General features: G+C 52.7%; 1 protein-coding gene across 2 annotated transcripts in view; it reads left to right on the top strand.

Annotated features, from left to right (window-relative positions):
• NDUFA10 (NADH:ubiquinone oxidoreductase subunit A10) overlaps positions 1-19,658 on the top strand; it is a 37,672-nt gene extending 18,014 nt beyond the window's left edge. The window contains exons 9-10 of one of the 2 annotated variants that reach the window (XM_040231986.1): positions 1,888-1,996; positions 19,270-19,658. In XM_040231986.1, coding sequence (XP_040087920.1) covers positions 1,888-1,996; positions 19,270-19,338 — 178 coding nt within the window. In that variant the 3' untranslated portion in view covers positions 19,339-19,658. The remainder of the gene's footprint in view (positions 1-1,887; positions 1,997-19,269) is intronic. The other variant, XM_040231987.1, reaches the window with a different exon arrangement.
• Positions 19,659-21,530: the final 1,872 nt, after the last annotated feature.

Raw genomic sequence — 21,530 nt, 5'->3', positions numbered from 1 at the left:
CACAGGTTGAATATGTGGTAGAACAGTCTCTATAGACTGTTTTTTTAATCTTCAAAAGTAGTTTGGAGACATTTGTTCAAAGGTACATCCTCTCTGAGAGCTCCTCAGGTAGCTCAGTGGTAAAGAGTCTGCCTACCAGTGCAGGGGAGGTGGGTTCAGTCCCTGGGATCCCCTGGAGAAGGAGATGGCAACTCACTTGAGTATTCTTGCCTGGCAGATCCCATGGGCAGAGGAACAGAGGAGCCTGGCGGGCCACAGTCCGCGGTGTTGCAAAGAGAGCCGGACAGGCCTGACGGGGTGTGTGAGCTGTAGTTCTTCCAGGTTACGTGTAGGTGGCGCTGTTGGTCTCTGTCACGCGCATTCCTAGGCCAGTTTGTTCCTTTCAATTCTTCAGTATGTTTTTAGTTTTTCAAAACTATAGAGAAAACCAAATCATACCCCAGTTTCATATTTATTAACATTTAAAAACACAAGATTCCTTTTTATTTGAAATTGTTTACAGTGAGATCACCTTAAAAGATATCCCTACTATATAATAAGTATTGCAGAAGGAAATGGCACCCCACTCCAGTATTCTTGCCTGGAAAATTCCATGGACAGAGGAGCCTGGCAGGCTACACTCCACGGGGTCGCAAAGAATCGGCCATGACTGAGCACATCAGCACATAATAAGTATAGAATAATTCTATTTGTGTTAAAAGTGAAGACATGTACTTTATTGATACAGGCTTATGAAGGATACTCTGTAACCAGTTTACACTTAAAAGGAAGAGAAAGCGCTCATATTTGAGTGTGTATGTGACAGGTGTGTGCACGACCAGTGGAACCCGTGTGAGCACACTTAGAGCAGTGTCCCAGCAGCGTCCCCTGGGGCTGGCGTTTGGTTGCAGGGTTATCCGCCCTCCTGCGAGTGACGCTGGGGCGTGCTTCTGCCTCCTGGCCACTCGCGTGCAGCCTGTCTCAGGTTCTCAGTGCCCCGTGCTCCCCGGGCTGGAGGGGCCGGGCCCACACAGGGCCCTCACAGCGTGGCCGAGAGCCAGATCCACTTAGAGAGCTTCCATCTGGGCTGTTTCAGCGGAGGCATCTTCTGCCATTATAAGTCATTAATGGGAAAAGGGCTTTTTAAAATAATCATTTTCTTGGTTTTGAGCCCTGAAGAAAGGAGACTTAACGTTTCTTCCTAAAAGCACTCAAAATGCTTTTCATCTTCTAGTGGTTATAGTCAGAGTAAATTTAATTTAAAGTAAGCAAATTATAACAAAGCATAAACATTTTAGCATTCAGAATAAAATGGCAACACGGAGAGTGAGTCCTCTGACTGTGTGTCTCGCTGCTGAGAAAAGCAGGGCTGCAGCAGGCATCCCGCAGGGGTTCTCCCCGCCCCAGCCTCCTCCACACGCCCTGGTCAGCCTCCGCCCCTGGAGTCGGGCCCCACACGGCGGGGTCCTCCAGGCCAGGTGCTGAGCTGGCAGTGGCGTTCCAGCGACGACAGTGCTCTCCGCTCTGCCCCTCAGGCTGCAGCAGTCGTGCAGGCTGTCGTGGGCGCCGGCTCTCACCTTTGTATCCCCGCTGCGTCTGTATTTAGAGCACACGCAGATCCTTCTTTACGTCTTCACACCTGTGTCCTTTCCCCAAGGGAGGCCCCCATGGCCGTGGGGCTCTCAAAAGACGGTCTGTTCTGAGAGTGCTGTTGGGAGGGTGCCTCCCACAGCCCTGCAGGCTCTTTGGGGCAAGTTTGGCTTCTGAGGTGAAGGGGGTGGATGTTTTAAAGTCAGTCTAATAGCTTACCTTATTGTATTGACTTTGGTGTTTTGTGCCATATTGATTATTGATGTTACTGTATTCATTTTGATGTTCGGTCTGTCTGACATCTGTCTGACTTTCCAGGGTTCAGGATAAGTTGGAGGTGCTGAATTACACATCCATCCCTGTCTTCCTCCCAGAAGTCACCATCGGTGCCCACCAGAGTGACCGGGTCTTCCAGGAGTTCACAGAGGTAAGGCCCTCAGGCAGTGGGTGTCAGACAGCCTGTGCAAAGTCAGTTCTGGAGAGTGCTTTCTGTCGGTTTGTTTTCGTAAGCGGGCTCCATTTTCACTGAAATAATTCTCCTGTCCCCCTTGGTCTCTGTGCTGCCGTAGCTCCTCAAGCAACAGGGCCGCGGGCAGGTGCTGCTCTCCTGGGCAGCTGTCTGAGCCAGGCTGCCGTCTGTTCCTCACTTTTTATCTCTGTCCTTTCCCGTCGGCTCTCGCTCCTGGTGTCACAGTGTGTCATCCACGAGGAGGGGAGGTGTGCGTTTCTGCAAAGCCCTAGGGTGGACAGGTGCCCTTGGGGAGGATGAGGGCAGGCGTGAGAGCTGAGCAGGTCCACACGCTTCATTCTGAGTGGCGTGGAGAATCGTCGAAGCAAGACTGGGTAAACCTGGAGGGCTCTGGAAGCTGTGTTGGAACCTGGCCAGCAGTGATCACTCCTGAGTCGCAGCTCCAGTGGGGTAGTGAGAACGTCCGCGGTGGCTGTGATTGGTTATCGGCACGAGCGCAGAATGACTGTATTTAAATCAGAACTTCAGGCTGGGTGGTCAGCGCTCACGTGTGTTAGCTGCTCAGTCGTGTCCGACTCTTCGCAGTCCCATGGGCTGTAGCCCGCCAGGCTCCTCTGTGCGTGGGATCCTCTGGGCCAGGCAGTCGGTGCATGGGCAAGCTGGCATCTTAGTTGAGCTCTGTTGTGTGGCTGTAGTTCTCTGACTGGTGTCTGCACATTGCTGGCACACCTCTGACTGCTGTGACTTTCAGCACAGATATTTGGGGAGGACCGTGAGTGTAAAGCTGTCGCTCGAGGCCCCTGCAGGTCGAGTTTCCCTCTTCCTGATGCGTGCATCTGTGTCTCACGTCCTCTTGTCTGAGGGGAGCTGGCAGGCGTGGGTCGGGGGCTGAGCCGGCCCGTCGCCACAGCTGCTGCCTCCACGCTGCTCTGCCGGGCTGGGGGCCTTGCCCCCTCACGTGCTGACCCCCCGGCCTCGACAAGCCTGGCATCAGGGCTGCCCCCGCATGGCGGCCGTGGCCGTCCTGCTTGAGCTCATCCTGCCACGCCCAGCTCCGGAGTTCCAGCTCCTGAGGCCAGAAACCTGGAAGTCAGCCGACCTCTTTCTCACTTTCCAGTGCAGTAGACTGCAACAGAATCAGAAGTTCATAACACTCTGGGTTCTGTCCGCAGTCTGACCACCATTCAGAACAGCCGCAGTGACCGCCCTGGTCCAGACTGGCGTGCCTCCCAACCCGTGCTCATTCACCAGCCTCCCAGCTAGCTGCCCTGCTTCTGCCCGCGCCCCGTACAGTCTGCTCTTTAACCAGAGACCAGGATGTTCCCACCAAGTACATCACACCCATCTTTTTACCTCCTTGTATCCTGCAGAGGACAAGCCAGAGCCCTCTCGACGGCTGGAGACCTCCCTCCCTGCCTCCCTCTGCTCTAGCTGTGGGGGCCTCCTTCCTACCTCGTGAACGGCCCGGAGCGCTGAGCCGCACTCTGCGTCCCTGTGTGCACCTCCTCCCATCCACCCTCTTGCCCCTGCAGGCCTCTGCTCACCTGGCACCTTCTCGGCAAGGCCCTCCTAGACCATGACCGGGACCTGAACTCCAGCCCCCGCAGCTCGCAGCGGCTCTGCCCTGCCCTCTTCTGGGAATTCAGTTTCCGCCCCAGCAGCTGCCGCCGTCGTTTAAGGCTCTCTGCCTCACGCTCTGCTTGTTTCCCGTCTCCTCCCTCTCTGATGTCAGGGCCTGTCTGAGGTCAGGGGTTCTTGTCTGTGTCATGGACGGCTTTGTTCCCAGGGCCTGGGACAGCTCTGGCACCTGGTAAGCACTCAGTGAATCTTTAGCAGAATAAATCATTGTACTAACGAACAAACGAGGTAAACACATGAAGGCGCTGGCGCCTGCAGAACCTGAGTGAGCACAGGCGGCTACCCAAGCGCTCCAGGGGCACCTTGCCCGTCAGGTCGCAGCTGCAGGTCAGGTGCCCTGCCGTTCGCATTAAAAAAAATGTGATACCTTTTTTTCCCACAAATGTATTTTAAAAGGAAACTTTATGTCAGTAATGCAAGTGAAAAGCCACTGCCACTTACCATGAACAGTAGGAAGACTGGCACAGCCCAGGCACGCCGCTGAACTCTACACTGGCAGATGTGGGAGATGGGTGCAGCAGCCGCGCCAGCGTCGGTGTGGCTGCGGGAAGCACTGGGGCTCTGGAGAATTAAAGCTGCGAGCAAAACGGGCATTTACAGTTCCCACATGAGAAGGGAAACGCGCCAGCAGAGGATGACAGTTGCGTTTCTTTCTAATCTTTAGACTTTTTGTTAACGTTACTGTGGTGGGTGCATCTCTGGTTCGTGGCTGAATAGACGTCGTGACAGGGCTCACCCTTCTCTTGTTTCTGATCTCACGGAGAAAGTTCTCAGTAATGCACCAGAGTGCTGAGTTGGCCAGGTTAGCCATAGATTCTCTTTCCCAGGTCAGGGAAGTCCCATCTTAGGAGTTTCCAAGGGGCTGCTGTTGAGTATGGATGCTGAGTGCTAGCACACTTTTTGTCATGGGTGGTTTCTCTTCTCTCTGTTAATGTGGTCATAGAACTACATCGGTTGATCTTCTAGTGCAAGGCCGACCTTGGTTTCCAGGAGAAGTCCTACTGTGAGCTTTGTCCTCTGCGTGTGTAGCTGAACCTAACTCACATGTTTAGTTCAGCATTTTTGTATTTATATTCCTGAGAGATTAGGTTGTAATTTTTCTTTCTTGTAGTATCCTAGTCAGATTTGTCAGCAAGATCATGCTGACATCAAGCACTAAGTTGAGAGGGAGTCCTCATTTCAGTTCTCTGCAAGGGTTTGCTCAAGGTTGTCATCACTCCTTGCTACAGTGTTAAGAAGGCTTGATTGGTGGAGCTGTGCGGAAGTGTTTTTCATGATAACTTTCCTTCGTAGATGCGGAATATTCAGGATCCTGTTACTTCTTGGGTTTTCAAAGTTGTGTTTGTTGAAGAATTTGCCTCCGTTTCACATTTTCTCATTTCTTGGCATGAAGTTGTTCAAAATGTCCTTTTTAGAGTTTTTAATTTGATCACATTGATGGTGACCCCTGTCCGCTTCTTCATCCTGTTACTGGTCCTGGTGTTTTCCCTCCTTCTATTTCAGACTCTTGAAAGAAGTTCATCGTTCAGGGAACCAGCTTCATGCTTGTACTATTGTACATTCCATTCACTGATGACTACTTATTTTTCCCCTTTCATTTGCTATTTTTCTAACTTCTTAGTATGAGTGGGTGGATCATTGATTTTCTGCCTGTCGTGCTTTTGAATATATGCATGTAAAGCTGGTCACATTGCCCTCCAAATTTGGCTTAATTAACTGGATCTCATAATTCTTGATGTTGTGTTTTCATTATCATTCAATTCAAAATATTTTCTAATTTTAGTCTGATTTCTTTTTTGGCTATTGTGCTAATTTGAATTATATTAGATAATTTAGAAACAGTTGGAGTGTTTCTAATGGTCTTTTTGTTGCTGGTTTCTGGCTTAACTCCTCTCTAGTCACAAACATCTTGTGTCTTCTGTCCTTGGAAGGCAGCTGAGACTGACTTTAAAGCTCAGCATTGGTCACCTTGGCGGCGGTTCGTGGTCCTGGAGGAGAAGGCCATTCCGCCCATCGTGTGCCAGGCTCTTGCAGCGCCCTGGAAAGGAAGCCTGTCAGTCACGTTACTCAGACGGTCTCTCTCCTCGCTGGCTCTCTCTGCTTCCTCTGTCAGTTTGCCGTGAGCAGTCTGGGGAGGCTGCCGCTGCCTGTGGGTCTGCAGGTTTTGCTTCGTGTGTATCTTGAGGTTGCATTATTAGACTTACACACGTTTAGAATTGCTGCAATTCCTAATAGAGTCACCCTCTTGTGGTTCAGTCGCTCAGTCGAGTCTAACTCTGCGACGCCGTGGCCTGCAGCACGCCAGGCTCCTCTGTCCGCCACTGTCTCCCGGAGCTTGCTCAGACTCATGTCCGTTGAGTCAGTGATGCCGTGCAAGCATCTCATCTTCTATCTCCCCCTTCTCCTCCTGCCCGCAATCTTTCCCAGCATCAGGGTCTTGTCCAGTGAGTTGGCTCTTCACATCAGGTGGCCAGTTTTGGAGCTTCAGCATCAGTCCTTCTCTGTGTGATGAAGTTCTCCGTGTATCGTTGGTGCTGGTTCTTACCTTCAGGGCACTTCACTGGTTACTTCGGTAACGTCCACAGCTCTCCTTTGGTTGATAATTGCATGGTAGTGCTTTTTCCATGTCCTTTAATTTCATTCTTTCTCTATCTTCGCATTTCTGGTGGACGCCTTCTAACCTGAGAACAGTTTTGCCTTTAGTTGCTGCCCAGTCTAACTATGGGGGATGTTTATCTATTCACATTTAGTGCGATTGCTGATCTTTTGTGTTTAAACAGTTTATGTTAACTATATATTTTATACATTTTTTTTTACCTCTTCTTTGTATTTATTTCTTTTCTTGCCTGCTTGTGGATTAAAGTGTTGTTGGTTTTTTTTTTTTAACATTTTTATTCCATTTCCCCTACTGTTTGCTTACTAGTTATGATTTGTTCAATAGTTTTTAGTGGCTAACCCGGTAATTACAGTGCTCATCCTTGATTTGCTAACTTCTCATGTGCGTCTGCTGCTGCTGCTGCTGCTGCGTCGCGTCAGTCGTGTCCGACTCGACCCCATAGACGGCAGCCCGCCAGGCTCCCTCGTCCCTGGGATTCTCCAGGCAAGAACACTGGAGTGGGTTGCCATTTCCTTCTCCAGTGCGTGAAGGTGCAAAGTGAAAGTGAAGTCACGGGCGTTAGTGGTCCTCTAGTTGCACAGTATCAGGCCCCTGGAATACTGTTGCTTCCCTTTACCCGGCTCTTGCGTGCTCTTTCTGTCACCTGTTGTCACTGTCTGTGTCTGCCAACCTTCGGGACACTGTGGTTATCGTTCGTGCGGTCAGCTCACACACACCGGCCCCTGGCTGCCGTGCTGCTGAAGCCTCCCTGGTCTGCACACCTTCCTGAAGGCCATAGTCCTTCGGTCTGAGGGAGCTGTGCTGACAGCAGATTCTCACCGTTACTGGCTACGACGCTCTTTAAGTTGTTCTGATTTTCATCTTGCAATTTTTCAAATTTACAAAAATAACAGGAATAGAAAACTAACTTCCGAACCTCTGTTAGTGATCAGCATCACGCCCGTGATCTTCAGCCGTCCCGACACACGGATTCTCAGAGTGTGGTCAGGGCACCTGGGCGCCCAGAGGAATGCCAGTTCTCAGGCCCCAGCCCAGGCCCCTGGAGCAGTCTCTGGGGATGGGGCCTGGAGCCTGTTTTAGGGAGGCCTCCAGCCAGTTCTGGCACACACTAAGGTTTGAGAACCATGGCTTTAACGTGTAATTCTTACAAACAAGGACAGTCTCCCACGTGGCCACAGCACAGCTGTCAAAGTTAGGAAACTAACATCCATGCATCCCAGCCTCTGACCCACAGACCTTGTTCAGAGAGCATCAGCTGTCCCAGGAGGGTTCACGCGCTGCCTGATAAGATGCACTAAGTTCCCTAACATCCCTACAGAAACCACAGAAAACCTAAGTCTGATCATGGGAAGACATCCAAACCAAACCAAATTGAGGGATATTAAAAAATAACCATCCTGTGATCTTCAGAAGTGCCAAGGTCTTGAATATCAAGGAAAGTCTGAAGAACTGATGATATTCATAGGTTCTTAAGAGACAAGAAAACTAAGTGCAGCCCGTTGTCTTGGCTTAGGTGCCTTTGCTCTGTCAGGCAGCGCGCGATCCCTGTTTGTCCTGACACGGGCTCTGCTGATTTTGGTCGCCTGACTGAGGTGGTGTTCTCACTGTAAAGTTACTGTTTTACTGCTTGTCATTAATAAATGTTTTCAGTGGAAGTGCTTTGAAACTGTGTAAATGTCCGTTTCCTCTTGACTCTGACCCAGTAGTTAGCATCTGTCCTTTTCTTGGCTGAATTAATGGTTGATATGATAGCTTTCAAAGCGGAATTATCCAGATTCTGTCATCCCTTCTACACTGTTAGTTACTGTTCTGCTATGAAGAGATGGTCTCTCCTCTCTCTGCTTATTCATTGATGTATCGGTATCACTGTGCATTCCCAGGATTCCTGTTTTAGACCCGTACATCTGTATTCACTGCTGTCTCTCACTGTACTGACAGCTGCGAGTGCACACCAGCGCCTTCAGTTCCAGGCTCCTCCTCATTGTCCCCCGTTCCACGTCCTGCTCAGGCAGCGAGACACCCGGCCCCCTCGGTTCAGTGTCTCCTTCCCGGCCGTGCCCCCAGGCGTCACCACGCTCCCTCCACTGCTGCCTCTGCCCGTTGCACAGCCCGCGGTGGAGCCTGGTGACGCCCTGCAGTGCCCGCTCCGCACCCCTGGCACTGCTGATGTCTTTGGAAAGGCTTTTCCGCACGCCCCTGCAGGGTCTTGCTGTGACTTGCGGCGACGTTTCTGACTTGGCTCTGGGCGTCTGTGCCGCCTCAGCGGTGTGCGTCTGCACCTCTGTGTCTGCTTTGCTGGAGCTCACAGTGGTCTTCGGCTGGCGCGTGCTGTTGGGTTTGGGCCGGCCCGCCTTGCCTGTTCCTTTCCTCCTCGGCGCCGCGTGCTGGGCCCTGTCTGCCATGTTCTGTACGCTCTTCCCTGTGTCTTTCCTCCTGTTTGCTTGTGACCTTCCGCCCAGGTGTGCCCTTCACTCTGTCCTAATCACTAACTCTCTTCAGCTCTTCTGGATCTGCTCTTAGGCCTGTATTTTCTATGTTTGAGATTTTAACTTTCATCATACTTGTTTTTGATTTTAGAATTTCCTTTTTAAAAAAAAAATAACTTCAAGTCATCTGTTGAAATTATTTTGGTATCTAATTTCTCTTGCGTATCAGTCAAAAAGTTATCTGGTAACTGTAATATTTGAACCTCTGTTAGATCTGTTTAAACTCACTCTCCCTCTGGTCTTTTCGTTTGGGGACATCTAATCTCATGTTTTGGTATACTGGTATTTTAAATGCCAGTCGTTATTCTGGAGGAACAGTTAAGATGGTGTGAGGCTGCGGTGCTGTGCTTACTGTCGTCCGGCAGCATGTCAGCCGGCAGGCCCCGTGTCCGTCAGCAGTTCAGCCGGCGGGTGCTGCTCTGGGGTTTGAGAGGTCTGGCAGTTTCCCATGCGCCCTTCCTGATGGGGCCCTTGTGCTGGACTGCTTCCCTAGGGGGGTCTTGACCCCCTGCTGGGGGCCCACTCGGCTTCTGACTCCTGCCAGTAAGTGTGGGCGGGGCCCCTGGACGGAGTCAGCCCCGCTTTGCTGTCCTCTTCTGGGGCCTTGGAACTTCCCTGCCTTTGATGTCTTGGCACACATTTTTTTTCGAATGTTGTCCATTTTTCCTGGTGACTCAGGGGGGACTGGGCCTGTGCTCGTCCACCAGAAGCTGGACATATTCTCCATTTCACCGAGCAACTCAATGAAGCTGTGTGGCAGCTCTTCACCATTGTTGTGTTTTCTCTTATTTTTAATCTGTGACCATTAAAGGGAGGCTGCTATATTGGACTTCTGATTGTAATGGTTAGAAATGTTGGGATTTTTAGTCAATATTTAAATGATTGGGGAAGTCTAGTTCTTAAAATTCTTAAGTGTTTTTAAATAACTTCATTTTCTAAGAATAAGTTTACACTTATGAAAAATCATGATGATATTACAGTGGGCTTCCCAGGTGGCGCAGTGGTAAAGAATCCACCTGCCAGGGCAGGAGACATAAGAGCTGTGGGTCGATCCCTGAGTCGGGAATATCCCCTGGAGTAGGAAGGGTCAGCACACTGCACTATTCTTGCCTGGGAAACCCCGTGGACAGAGCAGTCTGGAGGGTTACAGTCCATGGGGTGGAAAGAGCCGGACACGACCGAGCGTGCGCACACAGAGGGTTCTTGTTGCTGTTCAGTTGCGGCCAACTCTTTGCGACCCCATGGACTGCAGCACACCAGGCTTCCCTGTCCTTCACTGTCTCCCTGAGTTTGCTCAAACTCATGTCCATTGGGTTAGTGATGCCAGCCAACCATCTCGTCCTCTGTTGTCCCCTTCTCCTCCTGCCCTCAATCTTTCCCAGCATTGGGGCCTTTCCCAGTGAGTCGGCTGTTGGCATCAGGTGGCCAAAGTATTGGAGCTTCAGTTTCAGCATCAGTCCTTCCAATGAATATTCATTCAGAGTTGATTTCCTTTAGGATTGACTGGTTTGATCTCTTGCTGTCCAAGGGACTCTCAAGAATCTTCTCCAGCACCTGAGTTTGAAATGATTAATTCTTTGGTGCTCAGCCTTCTTGTGGTCCAACTCTCACATCTATACATGACTACTGGAAAAGCCATAGTTTCTGCCTTTTAATACACTGTCTAAATTTGTCATAACTATTCTTCCGAAGAGCAAGCGTCTTTTAAATCTGTGACAGTTCTTACACACCCCGTTCTCCATGTTGATGTCTGTATGCGTGTGGTGTGTTTGTTACCAATGCTGAACAGTGTTGATATGGTAGTACTCACGAGAGACCATGCCTTATTTAGATTTCCGTAGTTTTCCCTCGATAGCCTTTTTCTGACCCAGGATATAATGCAAGACAGCGTGTGGCTTTTGGTTGTCCTGTCTCCATAAGCCCCTCCTGACTGTGCCCGCTTCTCAGACTTTCCTTGTCTGAGTGATTCTGCCAGTTTTGCGGAGCGCTGGTCGGGCGTTCTGTGGAGTGCCGTCACTCGGAGCTTGCCTGGTGCCCACCTCGTGAGTGGCTTGGACGTGCGTCTGGGGGGGCAGAGTGGAAGCCCCGTCACTGCGCCGTCACCGCCGGTGCTGACAGCGGGCCAGCCGGGGCGTCTGTCAGCTCCTCTGGGCGCCCTCCCCTCCTAGCGCTCAGCGGGCCATCAGAGCCTTTGGGTTTATTTTGTGGGGTAGAACTTGTATCATTATTTAGAGGGTTTTTTAAAAAATGAAGTTCAGTTACTTGATATTTTCCAGTTCAGTTGCTCAGTCGTGCCCAACTCTTCATAACCTCATGGACTGCAGCACTCCAGGCTTACCTGCCATCACCAATGCCTGGAGCTTGCTGAAATTCACGTCCGTTGAGTCGGTGATGCCATCAACCACCTCATCCTCTGCTGTCTCCTTCTCTTCCTGCCTTCAGTCTTTCCCAGCATTAGGGTCTTTTCTAATGAGTCGGCTCTTCGCATCAGGTGGCCAAAGTATTGGAGCTTTAGCGTCAGTCCTTCCAATGAATGAATATTCAGGACTGATTTCCTTTATGATTGACTGGTTGGATCTTCTTGCAGTCCAAGGGACCCTCAAGAGTCTTCTCCAACACCACGATTCAAAAGCATCAGTTCTTTAGTGCTCAGCCTTCTTTATGGTCCAGCTCTCATGTCCATACATGACTACTGGAAAAACCATAGCTTTGGCTTAGCTGGACCTTTGTCATTAAAGTGATGTCTCTGCTTTTTAATATGCTGTCTAGGTTTGTCATAGCTTTTCTTCCAAGGAGCAGGCATCTTTTAATTTCATGGCTGCAGTCACCATCTGCAGTGATTTTGGAGCCCAAGGAAATAAAGTCTGTCACTGTTTCCATTGTTTTCCCATCTGTTTGCCATGAAGTGATGGGACCAGATGCCATGATCTTCGTTTTCTGAATGTTGAGTTTTAAGCCAGCTTTTTCACTTCCCTTTTTCACTTTCATCAAGAGGCTCTTTAGTTCCTCTTTGCTTTCAGCCATAAGGGTGGTGTCATCTGCATATTGATATTTTTCCCAGCAATCTTGATTCCAGCGTGCGCTTCATCAAGTCTGGCATTTAGCATAATGTGCTCTGCATGCAAGCAAAGTGACAGTATACACACTCGACGTACTCCTTTCCCAATTTGGAACCAGTCCGTTGCTCCATGTCCAGTTCTAACTGCTTCCTGACCTGCATACAGATTTCTCAGGAGGCAGGTCAGGTGGTCTGCTATTCCCATCTCTTTCAGAATTTTCCCCAGTTCACTGTGATGCACACAGTCGAAGGCTTTAGCGTAGTCATTGAAACAGATATTTTTCCGGAATTGTCTTACTTTTTCTATGATCCAGTGGATTTTGGCAATTTGATATCTGGTTCCTCTGTCTTTTCTAAATCCAGTTTGAACATCTGGAAGTTCTTGAAGACTGGCTTTGAGAATTTTGAGCATTACTTCACTAGCATGTGCTGCTGCTGCTGCTGCTGCTAAGTCGCGTCAGTCGTCTCCGACTCTGTGCGATCCCATAGACGGCAGCCCACCAGACTCCGCCGTCCCTGGCATTCTCCAGGCAAGAACACTGGAGTAGGCTGCCGTTTCCTTCTCACTAGCATGTGAAATGAGGAGAAGGCGATGGCACCCCACTCCAGTGCTCCTGCCTGGAAAATCCCATGGACGGAGGAGCCTGGTGGGCTGCAGTCCATGGGGTCGCTGAGGGTCGGACACGACTGAGCAAGTTCACTTTCACTTTTCACTTTCTTGCATTGGAGAAGGAAATGGCAACCCACTCCAGTGTTCTTGCCTGGAGAACCCCAGGGACGGGAGCCTGGTGGGCTGCTGTCTGTTGCACATAGTCGGACACGACTGAAGTGACTTAGCAGCAGTAGCAGCAGCATGTGAAATGAGTGCAATTGTGCAGTAGTTTGAACATTTCTTTGGCATTGCCTTCCTTTGGGATTGGAATGAAAACTGACCTTTTCCAGTCCTGGGGCCACTGCTGAGTTTTCAGAATTTGCTGGCATATTGAGTGCAGCACTTTCACAGCATCATCTTTTAGGATTTGAAATAGCTCAGTTGGAATTCCATCCCCTCCACTAGCTTCATTCGTAGTAATGCTTCCTGAGGCCCCCTTGATTTTGCGCTGTAGGATGTGTGGCTGTAGGTGAGTGATCACACCATCATGGTTATCCGGGTCATGAAGTTCTTTTTTGTATAGTTCTGTGTATTCTTGCCACCTCTTCTTAAGCCTTTCTGCTTCTGTTAGGTCCATGCCATTTCTGTCCTTTATCAAGCCCATCTTTGCATGAAATGTTCCCTTGGTATCTCTAATTTTCTTGAAGAGATCTCTAGTCTTTCCCATTCTATTGTTTCCCTCTGTTTCTTTGCACTGATCACTGAGAAAGGCTTTCTTATCTCTCCTTGCTATTCTTTGGAACTCTGCATTCAGATGGGTGTATCTTTCCTTTTCTCTTTTGCCTTTCACTTCTCTTCTTTTCTCAGCTATTTGTAAGGCCTCCTCAGACAGCCCCATTTGTCTTTTTGCATTTCTTCTTTTGGGGGATGGTTTTGGTCACCACCTCTTGTACAGTGTTGCAAACCTCCGTCCGCAGTTCTTCAGGCACTCTAGCAGATTAAATGCCTTGAATCTGTTTGCCATGTCCACTGTATAATCGTAAGGGGTTTGATTTAGGTCATACCTGAATGGTCTAGTGGTTTTCTTTACTTTCTTCAATTTAAGTCTGAATTTTTAAAAAATGATAAGTTGAAATTAGAGTGTAAATAATAGTGTATCTCTTCATTCACAGAATTTTGTTTGGACCTTAAAGATGTGAGCAACAGTTATCGCCAAATTTTGCTGTAGAAAGGGCGTTGCAGCGACTAAAGATGAACGAATAAAACCCTTCCGTGAATTTCTTCTCCAGTGGTCTGCGTCCAGAACGATTTCTCTCTCCCTGAAGGTTCCCTGGCCCGGCATAGTTCTAAAAATGGCTGAGCTAGCAGCCGGCGAGGTCACTGTCCTCTGAGACCCGAGATAAGGGTGGCTCCTTGTGGGAGTGAGCAAGCGGCATGGGGACATGTTAAGGGATTGTTTCTTTCCCAGCCAGATTGATTCAGTAGTAGAGCAGAGGGTATTTTGCGGCCATTTACTTCCTGGAATAAGTGAGATTTGGTGGGGTGCTTTCTATGGCGATGGTCTGCTGAAATGAGTTCCCCTGGTTTCTCACTGTCCAGGAAAACAGCATTTAAAAATGAGGGTTTTAGCCAGTCTGAATATGAGAAGTTTGTCCAGTTGGCCCTTGTACTATGTGGGGGCAAGATCTTACAGGTGGCCCCCGCTCCATTTCCACGGCCTGTGGTTCCCCCGCGTTGTTCAAGGCTCAGCTGTATCATCCTGATTAATACAATAAAGGTAATAAGCCGAACCTGCACCATGGTCTCCTCAGAAGCCTGAGGAGCTCTGGCCCTGCGCTTGTGAGGGCCTGGGAAGCAGGAGGGGGTGGTGTTCTCAAGACACACCCGTCGCCTCTTGCGAGGGTAATGGAGAGGAGGAACTTAGTTCCTACGGGGAGGCTGAACTTCTTGACGCTCTGTGGTTGGAGATTATTGGGTAGTGCTTCCAATTCTGGGAAAAAGAAATTGCACATTACCCTTCTGTTTCTTTAATTAAATATTTCAGTCTCGTTTTTCTTTTTTTCAGGAGCTGTCTGCTCTTTCTGTTCCTGGTGTTTTTGCTTAACCAGGAGGGATCTAGATTTAAATTTCTTTCTTGTTAAGCTGAGAGCTTCTGATTCGTTGGTAGGGTCTTGCTCCTTGCTTCTGTGTTCAGTTTCTTCTCTTGCTTTAAGCATTTTGAACGTAGTCGCTGTATTCTGTGTGTGGTGTCGGGGTTGGAGCCTGACTCTGTCATTTACCGTTTTCTCCGATTCCTACCCGTGGTGGCTTATTTCCTGCTGCCTTTTGGAGACTTGGACCCTGAGTTCATGCTCTGTGGGTGTTTACCCTGACGCTCCCCAGGACAGGATGGCTCAGGAAGTTTTGAGTTCGGGTGAACCCAGACTGTCTGGAAATCAGCTGCCTTGGCTTGTAGCTTGTACTCCCACCCCTTGTATTTCAAGCACGGGTCATCCTGTGTTGTTTGCTGGCGCTGACGGCTCTGCTCCTGGATGGACTGTGCTGGCTCCAGGCCCAGGGTTTCCAGAAGTGCCAGGGTTGAGCTTCCTTTGCTGCCTGTGGGACTCCAGGCCTGGATGTTGAGGATCAGGAGCCCGTGCTGTGTGGACTGGCTGAGGCAGAGCATCCTTAAGGCCCCCGTTGGGACCTCCTTGCCCATTCTCCGCTTCCCCCACCATCCCCTCTCCCTGCCCCCCGCCCCCCAGTCACTTTGGAGGGGCACCCCTAGGAGCGTCACCATGACCACCTGCCGGCTGCTGCAGGCCTGCCAGCAGCTCTGGGTGTGCCGGGGTGTGGCCTGCCACTCGCGCAGCTTTCCCGCTCTCCCTCGATTCCAGCCCCAGGTGGGGTCTCACATTGCTCAGCAGTGCAGCTAAAAGCGTTTCTGGAGGTTTTGTGTCAAGAGGTTTTTCAGGGTACTGGGCTGTTGTTTTGCTGGAAGCGGAAGGCTTCTCTGTTTTTGTTTGTGATCTGAAAGCTAATTTGGAGCTGGGTCTTCCATGTCCCCTCCACAGAGGGTCCGAGCGGGGAGCTGGGTCTCCCTTTGTGCAGTGGACAGAGAACCATTCAGCCCCAGTTCAGGGCGCATGAGGGAAGCCTTGCGCTGTGATGCTCCGGGGAGCTGCGGCATCCCGAGAAGGCTGAGCGGTGGGGGCTGTGCTCCCCAGCCCCTGCTGCTACGCTGGGGCCCCTGGCATCCTGTCTTGTGGTTCCTGTTTCAGGCGCTGTTTCCAGCACTGGGGACGTGGAGGGATGAGCTAGCGGGGAGTGCGTAGCTGGGCCTCTGAGTGCTGGGGGACTTGGGTGGGAACCACCGTGTAGGAGAGGTCTTGGGTGCCTGCCCGCGTGGGCACTGGTGTCCCCGCCACACCTGCAGTGGGGGGCAGTTGTCCTAGGAGGCAGAGGCAGGCTCGGCTCACTCCAGGGATGGAAGTGTCTGTGCGGCGGGGAGAGCAGCAGGCAGCGTGCAGGAGAGGAAGCTCTGTCGGCAAGAGTGCAGCTCAGAGAGGTGCCCCCGAGGCTCCGGCAGGGCGACCCCCCGAGACTGGACTGGCGCCTCGCGTGTCAGTCCTCGTGTGGGCTCGGCCACTTCACCTGCTGTGACGCGGGGGCCTTGACTAGAGAAGGGTGGGCTTTTTAGGAGAGAAAGGGTCTTGGAGTTTCACGTGCTAAGAATGAACGGTTTGGTTTGGTTTCGCTGACCTGAGGCCTGGGCGCTTGTTTGCAGACCCATGGCGGCCCTGGCCGGGCTGCCGCTGGCCTTCGCCTCCACGCAGTCTCCAGGGACTGCCCGGAGTCTCAGAGGGACGTGAGAGCCGTTTATCAGCACGTTTTCCATGCACACACGGCCCCCAGCTCTGAAGTTGGAAGTGACCTTGTAAACAAATCCATGTAAATACTGGATGTGTGCATGAGTGCCTGCTAATTCTTTAAGCCATTTTCAAACGCTGCATCGGGTCACTTTTTATTTCTGCACAGCCCTTCCTTGGGGTAGACGAACCGTGAGTTGGTTTCCACTTTACCGATTCTGTCTCTTTCCAATTTAAGGAGGCCAGATGCTATTAAGATACTGTGTTCCCTCCATGAGTCAGATCGCGTCCAAGACAGTTGCCAGGACAGAGGACCTCCGGTTTCCTCTCCTGCTGTTTGCATTTCCTCACCACCTCAGCTCGCTATTTTCATTTTCAGTGCCAGGTCCCCCTTTACCATTTCTAAAATAGAGTTGTTTGACAACTTTAATATGTGAATATTGTATGTTCTTGCCTTTACAAAGTTCACTTTACTAAAGACAAAGTTGCAATACACAGAAACGCCTTAGGATCAGTTTACCTGAACCTGCTGGAGAAGCCAGGCACACACCTGGCTGCTTGTACTTCCTCGGCGCGTTCAGACCTTGGTTGGGACTGCTTCGGCGTCTGTCTCTCTCTTGAAATGCCCGCTCTCAGTTCAGAGGCTGTTTCCGGTGAGCAGATGTCTAGCGCTTCCAGTCTGTCCTTCGCTGGCTGTGGCTGGAAGGGGCACTAAGACCTGCCTCTCCCCTCACCTCACCTCTGACTCCGTGGAAAGCTCGTTGAAGGTCAGCGTTGGTCTGCGTGTCCCATCATTTGTATTGCTGTGTATAGGAAATACTGTGTGTCCCTCGGAGAGGAAAGGCAGCATCAGAGGTAGACGTCCTGCCAGGCGCACAGGCTTGTGTGGAGGTGTGGTGTCCACGGGGGTCTGCGGCTCTGCAGAGGCAGGCAGCCTTCCGCCCACAGCCTGGCCAGCTGGGGTGCCCACGCTTCGCTCGTGTTCGGCTGTCACTTTTGTTTTAGGATTTTTAGGAAACGTCCTATTTTCAGGTGTTTGAACAAGTACTGAGTTAGGAGCTTTCCTTTTCAGCTAATGTGAGTTGAATGAAATTAAGACGTCTACCTGAATGATACTGCGACCCTGAGGCATGGAGATGAACCCGAGTATGGGTGTGCTTGCAGTAGGCGCCATCTCCCTGCGGCTTGGAGACGAGCCCCGAGTATGGGTGTGCTTGCAGTAGGCGCCATCTCCCTGCAGCGTGGAGACGAGCCCCGAGTATGGGTGTGCTTGCAGTAGGCGCTCCGCCTGTCCTGAGCCGCGTCCCCTTCTCCCATGTCTGGTCAGGCAGCGAGCACTCAGACCCCTCCACCCCTCCAGCACTTTCCACCCGCTGCTATCCCACTTCCCGACTGGCTCATGTGGTCTGTGTATTTTACAAGCTTAGAGAACACAGGACTGGGTTCATGTCTCTCGAAGCAGCTAGGACACAGTGCGTCAGAGGCAGAAGGATCTGTTTCCTCCAGGAGGATGAGTGAATATGTGTTTCTTTTCTCAATTGGCCGGTGTCTGAGCAGCTGGCTAAGTCAGCCTGTGCCAGCATCTCTAAGCGCCCGGAGTAGCCTCCGTGACCTCGCACCTCTCGAGCCCCTTCCAGCACTTTGCCGCCCAGCCTAGAGCAGGTGGAGCTGGGTGCCTTTCCTGTCATCAGGGCTCACCAGGGCCTCAGGCGCCTCGTGGTCAGACTCAGTGCCATCACCTCGTTTCTGCTGCCTCTGGAGCCCCACTCAGAGCTCACACCCACCGTCCCTGCCGGCTCCCCCCGGTGCAGGACGGACCTGCGCAGGCCAGAGCACTGAGCTCCAGCCAGGCCCAGGGGCTGCGCTCCTGCTGGCTCGTCAGGCACCTCCTGATGGACACGCTGAGCGGACCCTGTGCCCTCTGCCTGCCCTGCTCCACGCCGGGGGTGTACAGTGAGGACCTGGGTTGGTGGTGGAGGCGCAGGTTGGTGGAAAAGGGATGTGGAGTGAGAGAAAGGAAGAAGCTAGCTTTGTGTCTCACTGTGAAACATGGCAGACGGCAACCTCCTGGGGTTCTCTGTCGGCTTCTCTCCACTGAGAGCACCGCCCGGACCTGGGGACCCCGCTCTGCGCCCACGGCCAGTCGGGTGCTGCCCGAGAGGGGCAGAGGGCAGACTGGCACAGAGGCTGGAGGCTGGCGGGCTCTGCGGCTCCACACTCTCTCTGCACGCGGTTATTCTCTGCTCTGTGGTTTAAAATCCGATTCACAAAGCAGATGGCAGAGCCTTCCTAGACCGTCCTGCAGTGCTAGCGGCTAGCCTGGCGGGGTCTGCTGCTGTTAGGGAGGCTGGAGAGCCTCTCAGAGCATCCCTGAGATCCAGACTCTGTTCTCTGGATGTAAGGCTGCAGCTCCTCATTCAGATAAAATGTTACTTTCAGATGTGATAAAATTGAAGGCATGATAAAATCTTAGAATGTTCTTGCTCCAGCCGCTGTGTGTTTGTGGCAGTTGGCTGGAAACGCCGCGTGGACAAGAGTGGCGGAGGGGAGACGCGCGCGCAGCTCCTGCTTCGTGGCCGTTCCTGGCTCCCACCCCGTGTCCCGGGCCCCCGCCCCTGACCAGCTGTGCGGTCCCTGCGGGAGGCACAGGCAGGCGACGGGAGGGTCGGGGGAGGGGCTGACACGCCCCCTGCCACCCCCTCCCGCGTGGCTGTGGCTTCCCTGGGCCCGGACTGCCCTGCCTGTGGCTCCACGGCCCCCTCCTGGCAGCAAGGCAGCGCTCGAGCTGGTGTTGACAGTATTTGCGTTTATAGCGCCCCACCAGGATGGAAGCTCCCGGGGCGGGGTCCTGTTGTGCTTTATTCCCGAGGAGCCCCTCACCCTTGCAGCAGGAAGCCCCAGGGGCAGGCCCCCCAGCCCTGGGGGATGAGGGACGGACCGGGGGACGCGTCTCTGCTGTAAACTGCCGGTAACCACACTCTCCGTTCCGCAGCTGCCAGGCCGCAAGTACCGCGCCGGGTACAACGAGGATGTGGGGGACAAGTGGATCTGGCTGAAGTGACGCCTCCCGGAGGCCGCCTCGCAGTGACGAAGACACGCCCAGGCCCCCCGCTCCTGGGCTCCGCTCGCCTCACGCTGGGGGCAGGGGTGCAAGCATCGCACAGCGGACGCAGGGTAGTCACGGGAGCGGACCCAGCTCCACCTGCTCTAGGCTACCTACTGCTTCCTTCTGCAGCGCCGGTCCCTGGGCAAGCAGCGTCCGCTGTGAGAGAGCAAGCGCCGCCCGGACCGTCTCCTTCCCCACAGCCCGGCTGTGTCGGGCCCAGTCTGCGCCTGTCTTCAGACTTCGACAAATAAAACTATTTCTGTGGTGCCTCTCTCCGTGATGCGTCTGCACACGCACGTACGTAACACATACATGTGTGTGCGCACACCATTAGCTCACAGTTTGCTTGGATGTGGTTTGGTTTGATTAAAACCTGGGTTAGGACTGAAGAGTGGTTCTGAAGTGTTTATCCTGTGTGTTTTAGAGCGTAACTACCGCCTTAGAGGAAAAGGGAAAAGGTAAGGAGGAAATGGCCAAAGGAGGGGAGATTACCCCCGGCTTGTAGAGCCGGGCACGTGCTGCAGCAGAGCTCTGGAAGTCTCCTGCGAGGACCGTGTCAGCCGACCTCGTGACTTCCTCCTTCGAGGGGAGGTTCACGCCCAGGATGGCTGTGGGGTAAAACGCAAAAGCAAATCAGCGTACCTAGCCCTTCATCGCCTGAAAGTCCAGTCGTCAGAAACGAGTCACACAAGAGGGAGTCACTCTTCTTCACTCACCGCCATTGAAACGTGGAAACGGAAGCGCGATTTCCTGCAGGCTGATTGTCACCGTGGCTCTTAAGCTGCAGAACCGCTCAGTCAGGTTTTCTGCCCCAGGGCTCCGCCTGCTCAGCACACAGCTCCAAGCCACAGGTGGCTGCGGAGACGCCCGCGAGGCGAGAGCCTGTCAGCATAGGGCTCAGTTCAGGCGCTTCCTCGCCGCCTGGCCCGTGGCTCCAGTCCTGGATGGGGGTCGCTGCAGGAGCCCCACCGCCCGCCCACCCCGCCTTCCCCTCTCTCCCGCCCTCCCGCCCTTGCTGGCCTGCTCTGGTCAGATTTTAAGGATTAAAAGGTTTCCCAGCAGTTTCTGGGTTGGAATCCAGAGGCATTTTACGAAAAGCTGCTTTTGTCATTAAAAGTAAGTGCGCCAGGCAGGGGGGCAGTCCTGGAGCCCCTCACAGACCCATAGGAGGAGAGGAAGGGAAGGAAACTTGTCTGATTATCTGCCAGTGTCTGGGCCTAAAGAGTCAGCGCTCACTGCGCTCACTGTCATGGCCGTGGGCCTGAGGTCAGCGGGCCGGCCGGTGACAGGCCTCGGGGGCAGGACCGTCAGTTCTGACCTGATGACCCTGCTCCGTAAGGAACCAGCACTCACTGTCAGCCGCCGCGGGCCTGAGGTCAGCGGGCAGGCCAGTGACGGGCCTCGGGGGCAGGACGGTCAGTGCTAACCCGGTGACCCTGCTCCCACCAGGCCGTGGATGTGGTCGCATCGTGCTCGGAGTTTGTTTTCCTGGGAGGTGGGGCAGAAGAGCGCGTGTCTGAGGCTCTGCACGCACGGAAGGCCCAAGGAACTGGCGTGGCTCCGTCTCACAGGAAGGCCCACAGCCGCGAGAAACCCCAGGGGCAGTCACAGCGCACTTCCAGCCTCTCCTGCTCCAGGCTCGGGAAGGAAGCCTGCTGTTACAACCACGTGTGTGTCTCCAGGAGGGAGACTCTGAGAAGATGTCAGTTTCCCCTAAAGTAGCTTTTCTGTCTGGTTTTGTCACCAGGTGGGAGAGGCCACCAGCTGCTCAGAGAGGGTGGCAGACAGGTCCTTACGTCCACCCCAGCTGGCGGGTCACTGGGCCTCACTGTCCCTGCGGCCCTCAGCCCAGCGCTGACCAGGCATGTGGCCCAGCGCAGGTCAGGTGACCCAAGGACACTGCTTCCCTGTCCTCGTCTCGAGCCGGGATCTGTGATTCGACAGGAAGGAGACCTGCCCTTGCCTTGCCCACTGAAGCCCATTTTGTTTGTCAAAAGCCTGTCAGGCACCAGTTTGGCCCGGGGTCTCTCTGTCCTGTTCCCTTACCAGTGACCCGTTTGTGGGCTGGTCGTTCTCAGCGGTGCACATGTCGGCACCAAGAAGCAAGCAGGGAGCACATGTTGGTCGGCAGCGGGCTCTTCCGTGCG

The sequence above is a fragment of the Oryx dammah genome, unplaced genomic scaffold, assembly GCF_014754425.2.
Source record: "Oryx dammah isolate SB20612 unplaced genomic scaffold, SCBI_Odam_1.1 HiC_scaffold_28, whole genome shotgun sequence".
Classification (NCBI taxonomy): domain Eukaryota; kingdom Metazoa; phylum Chordata; class Mammalia; order Artiodactyla; family Bovidae; genus Oryx; species Oryx dammah.
This window is presented reverse-complemented; position numbering and strand designations above follow the sequence as displayed.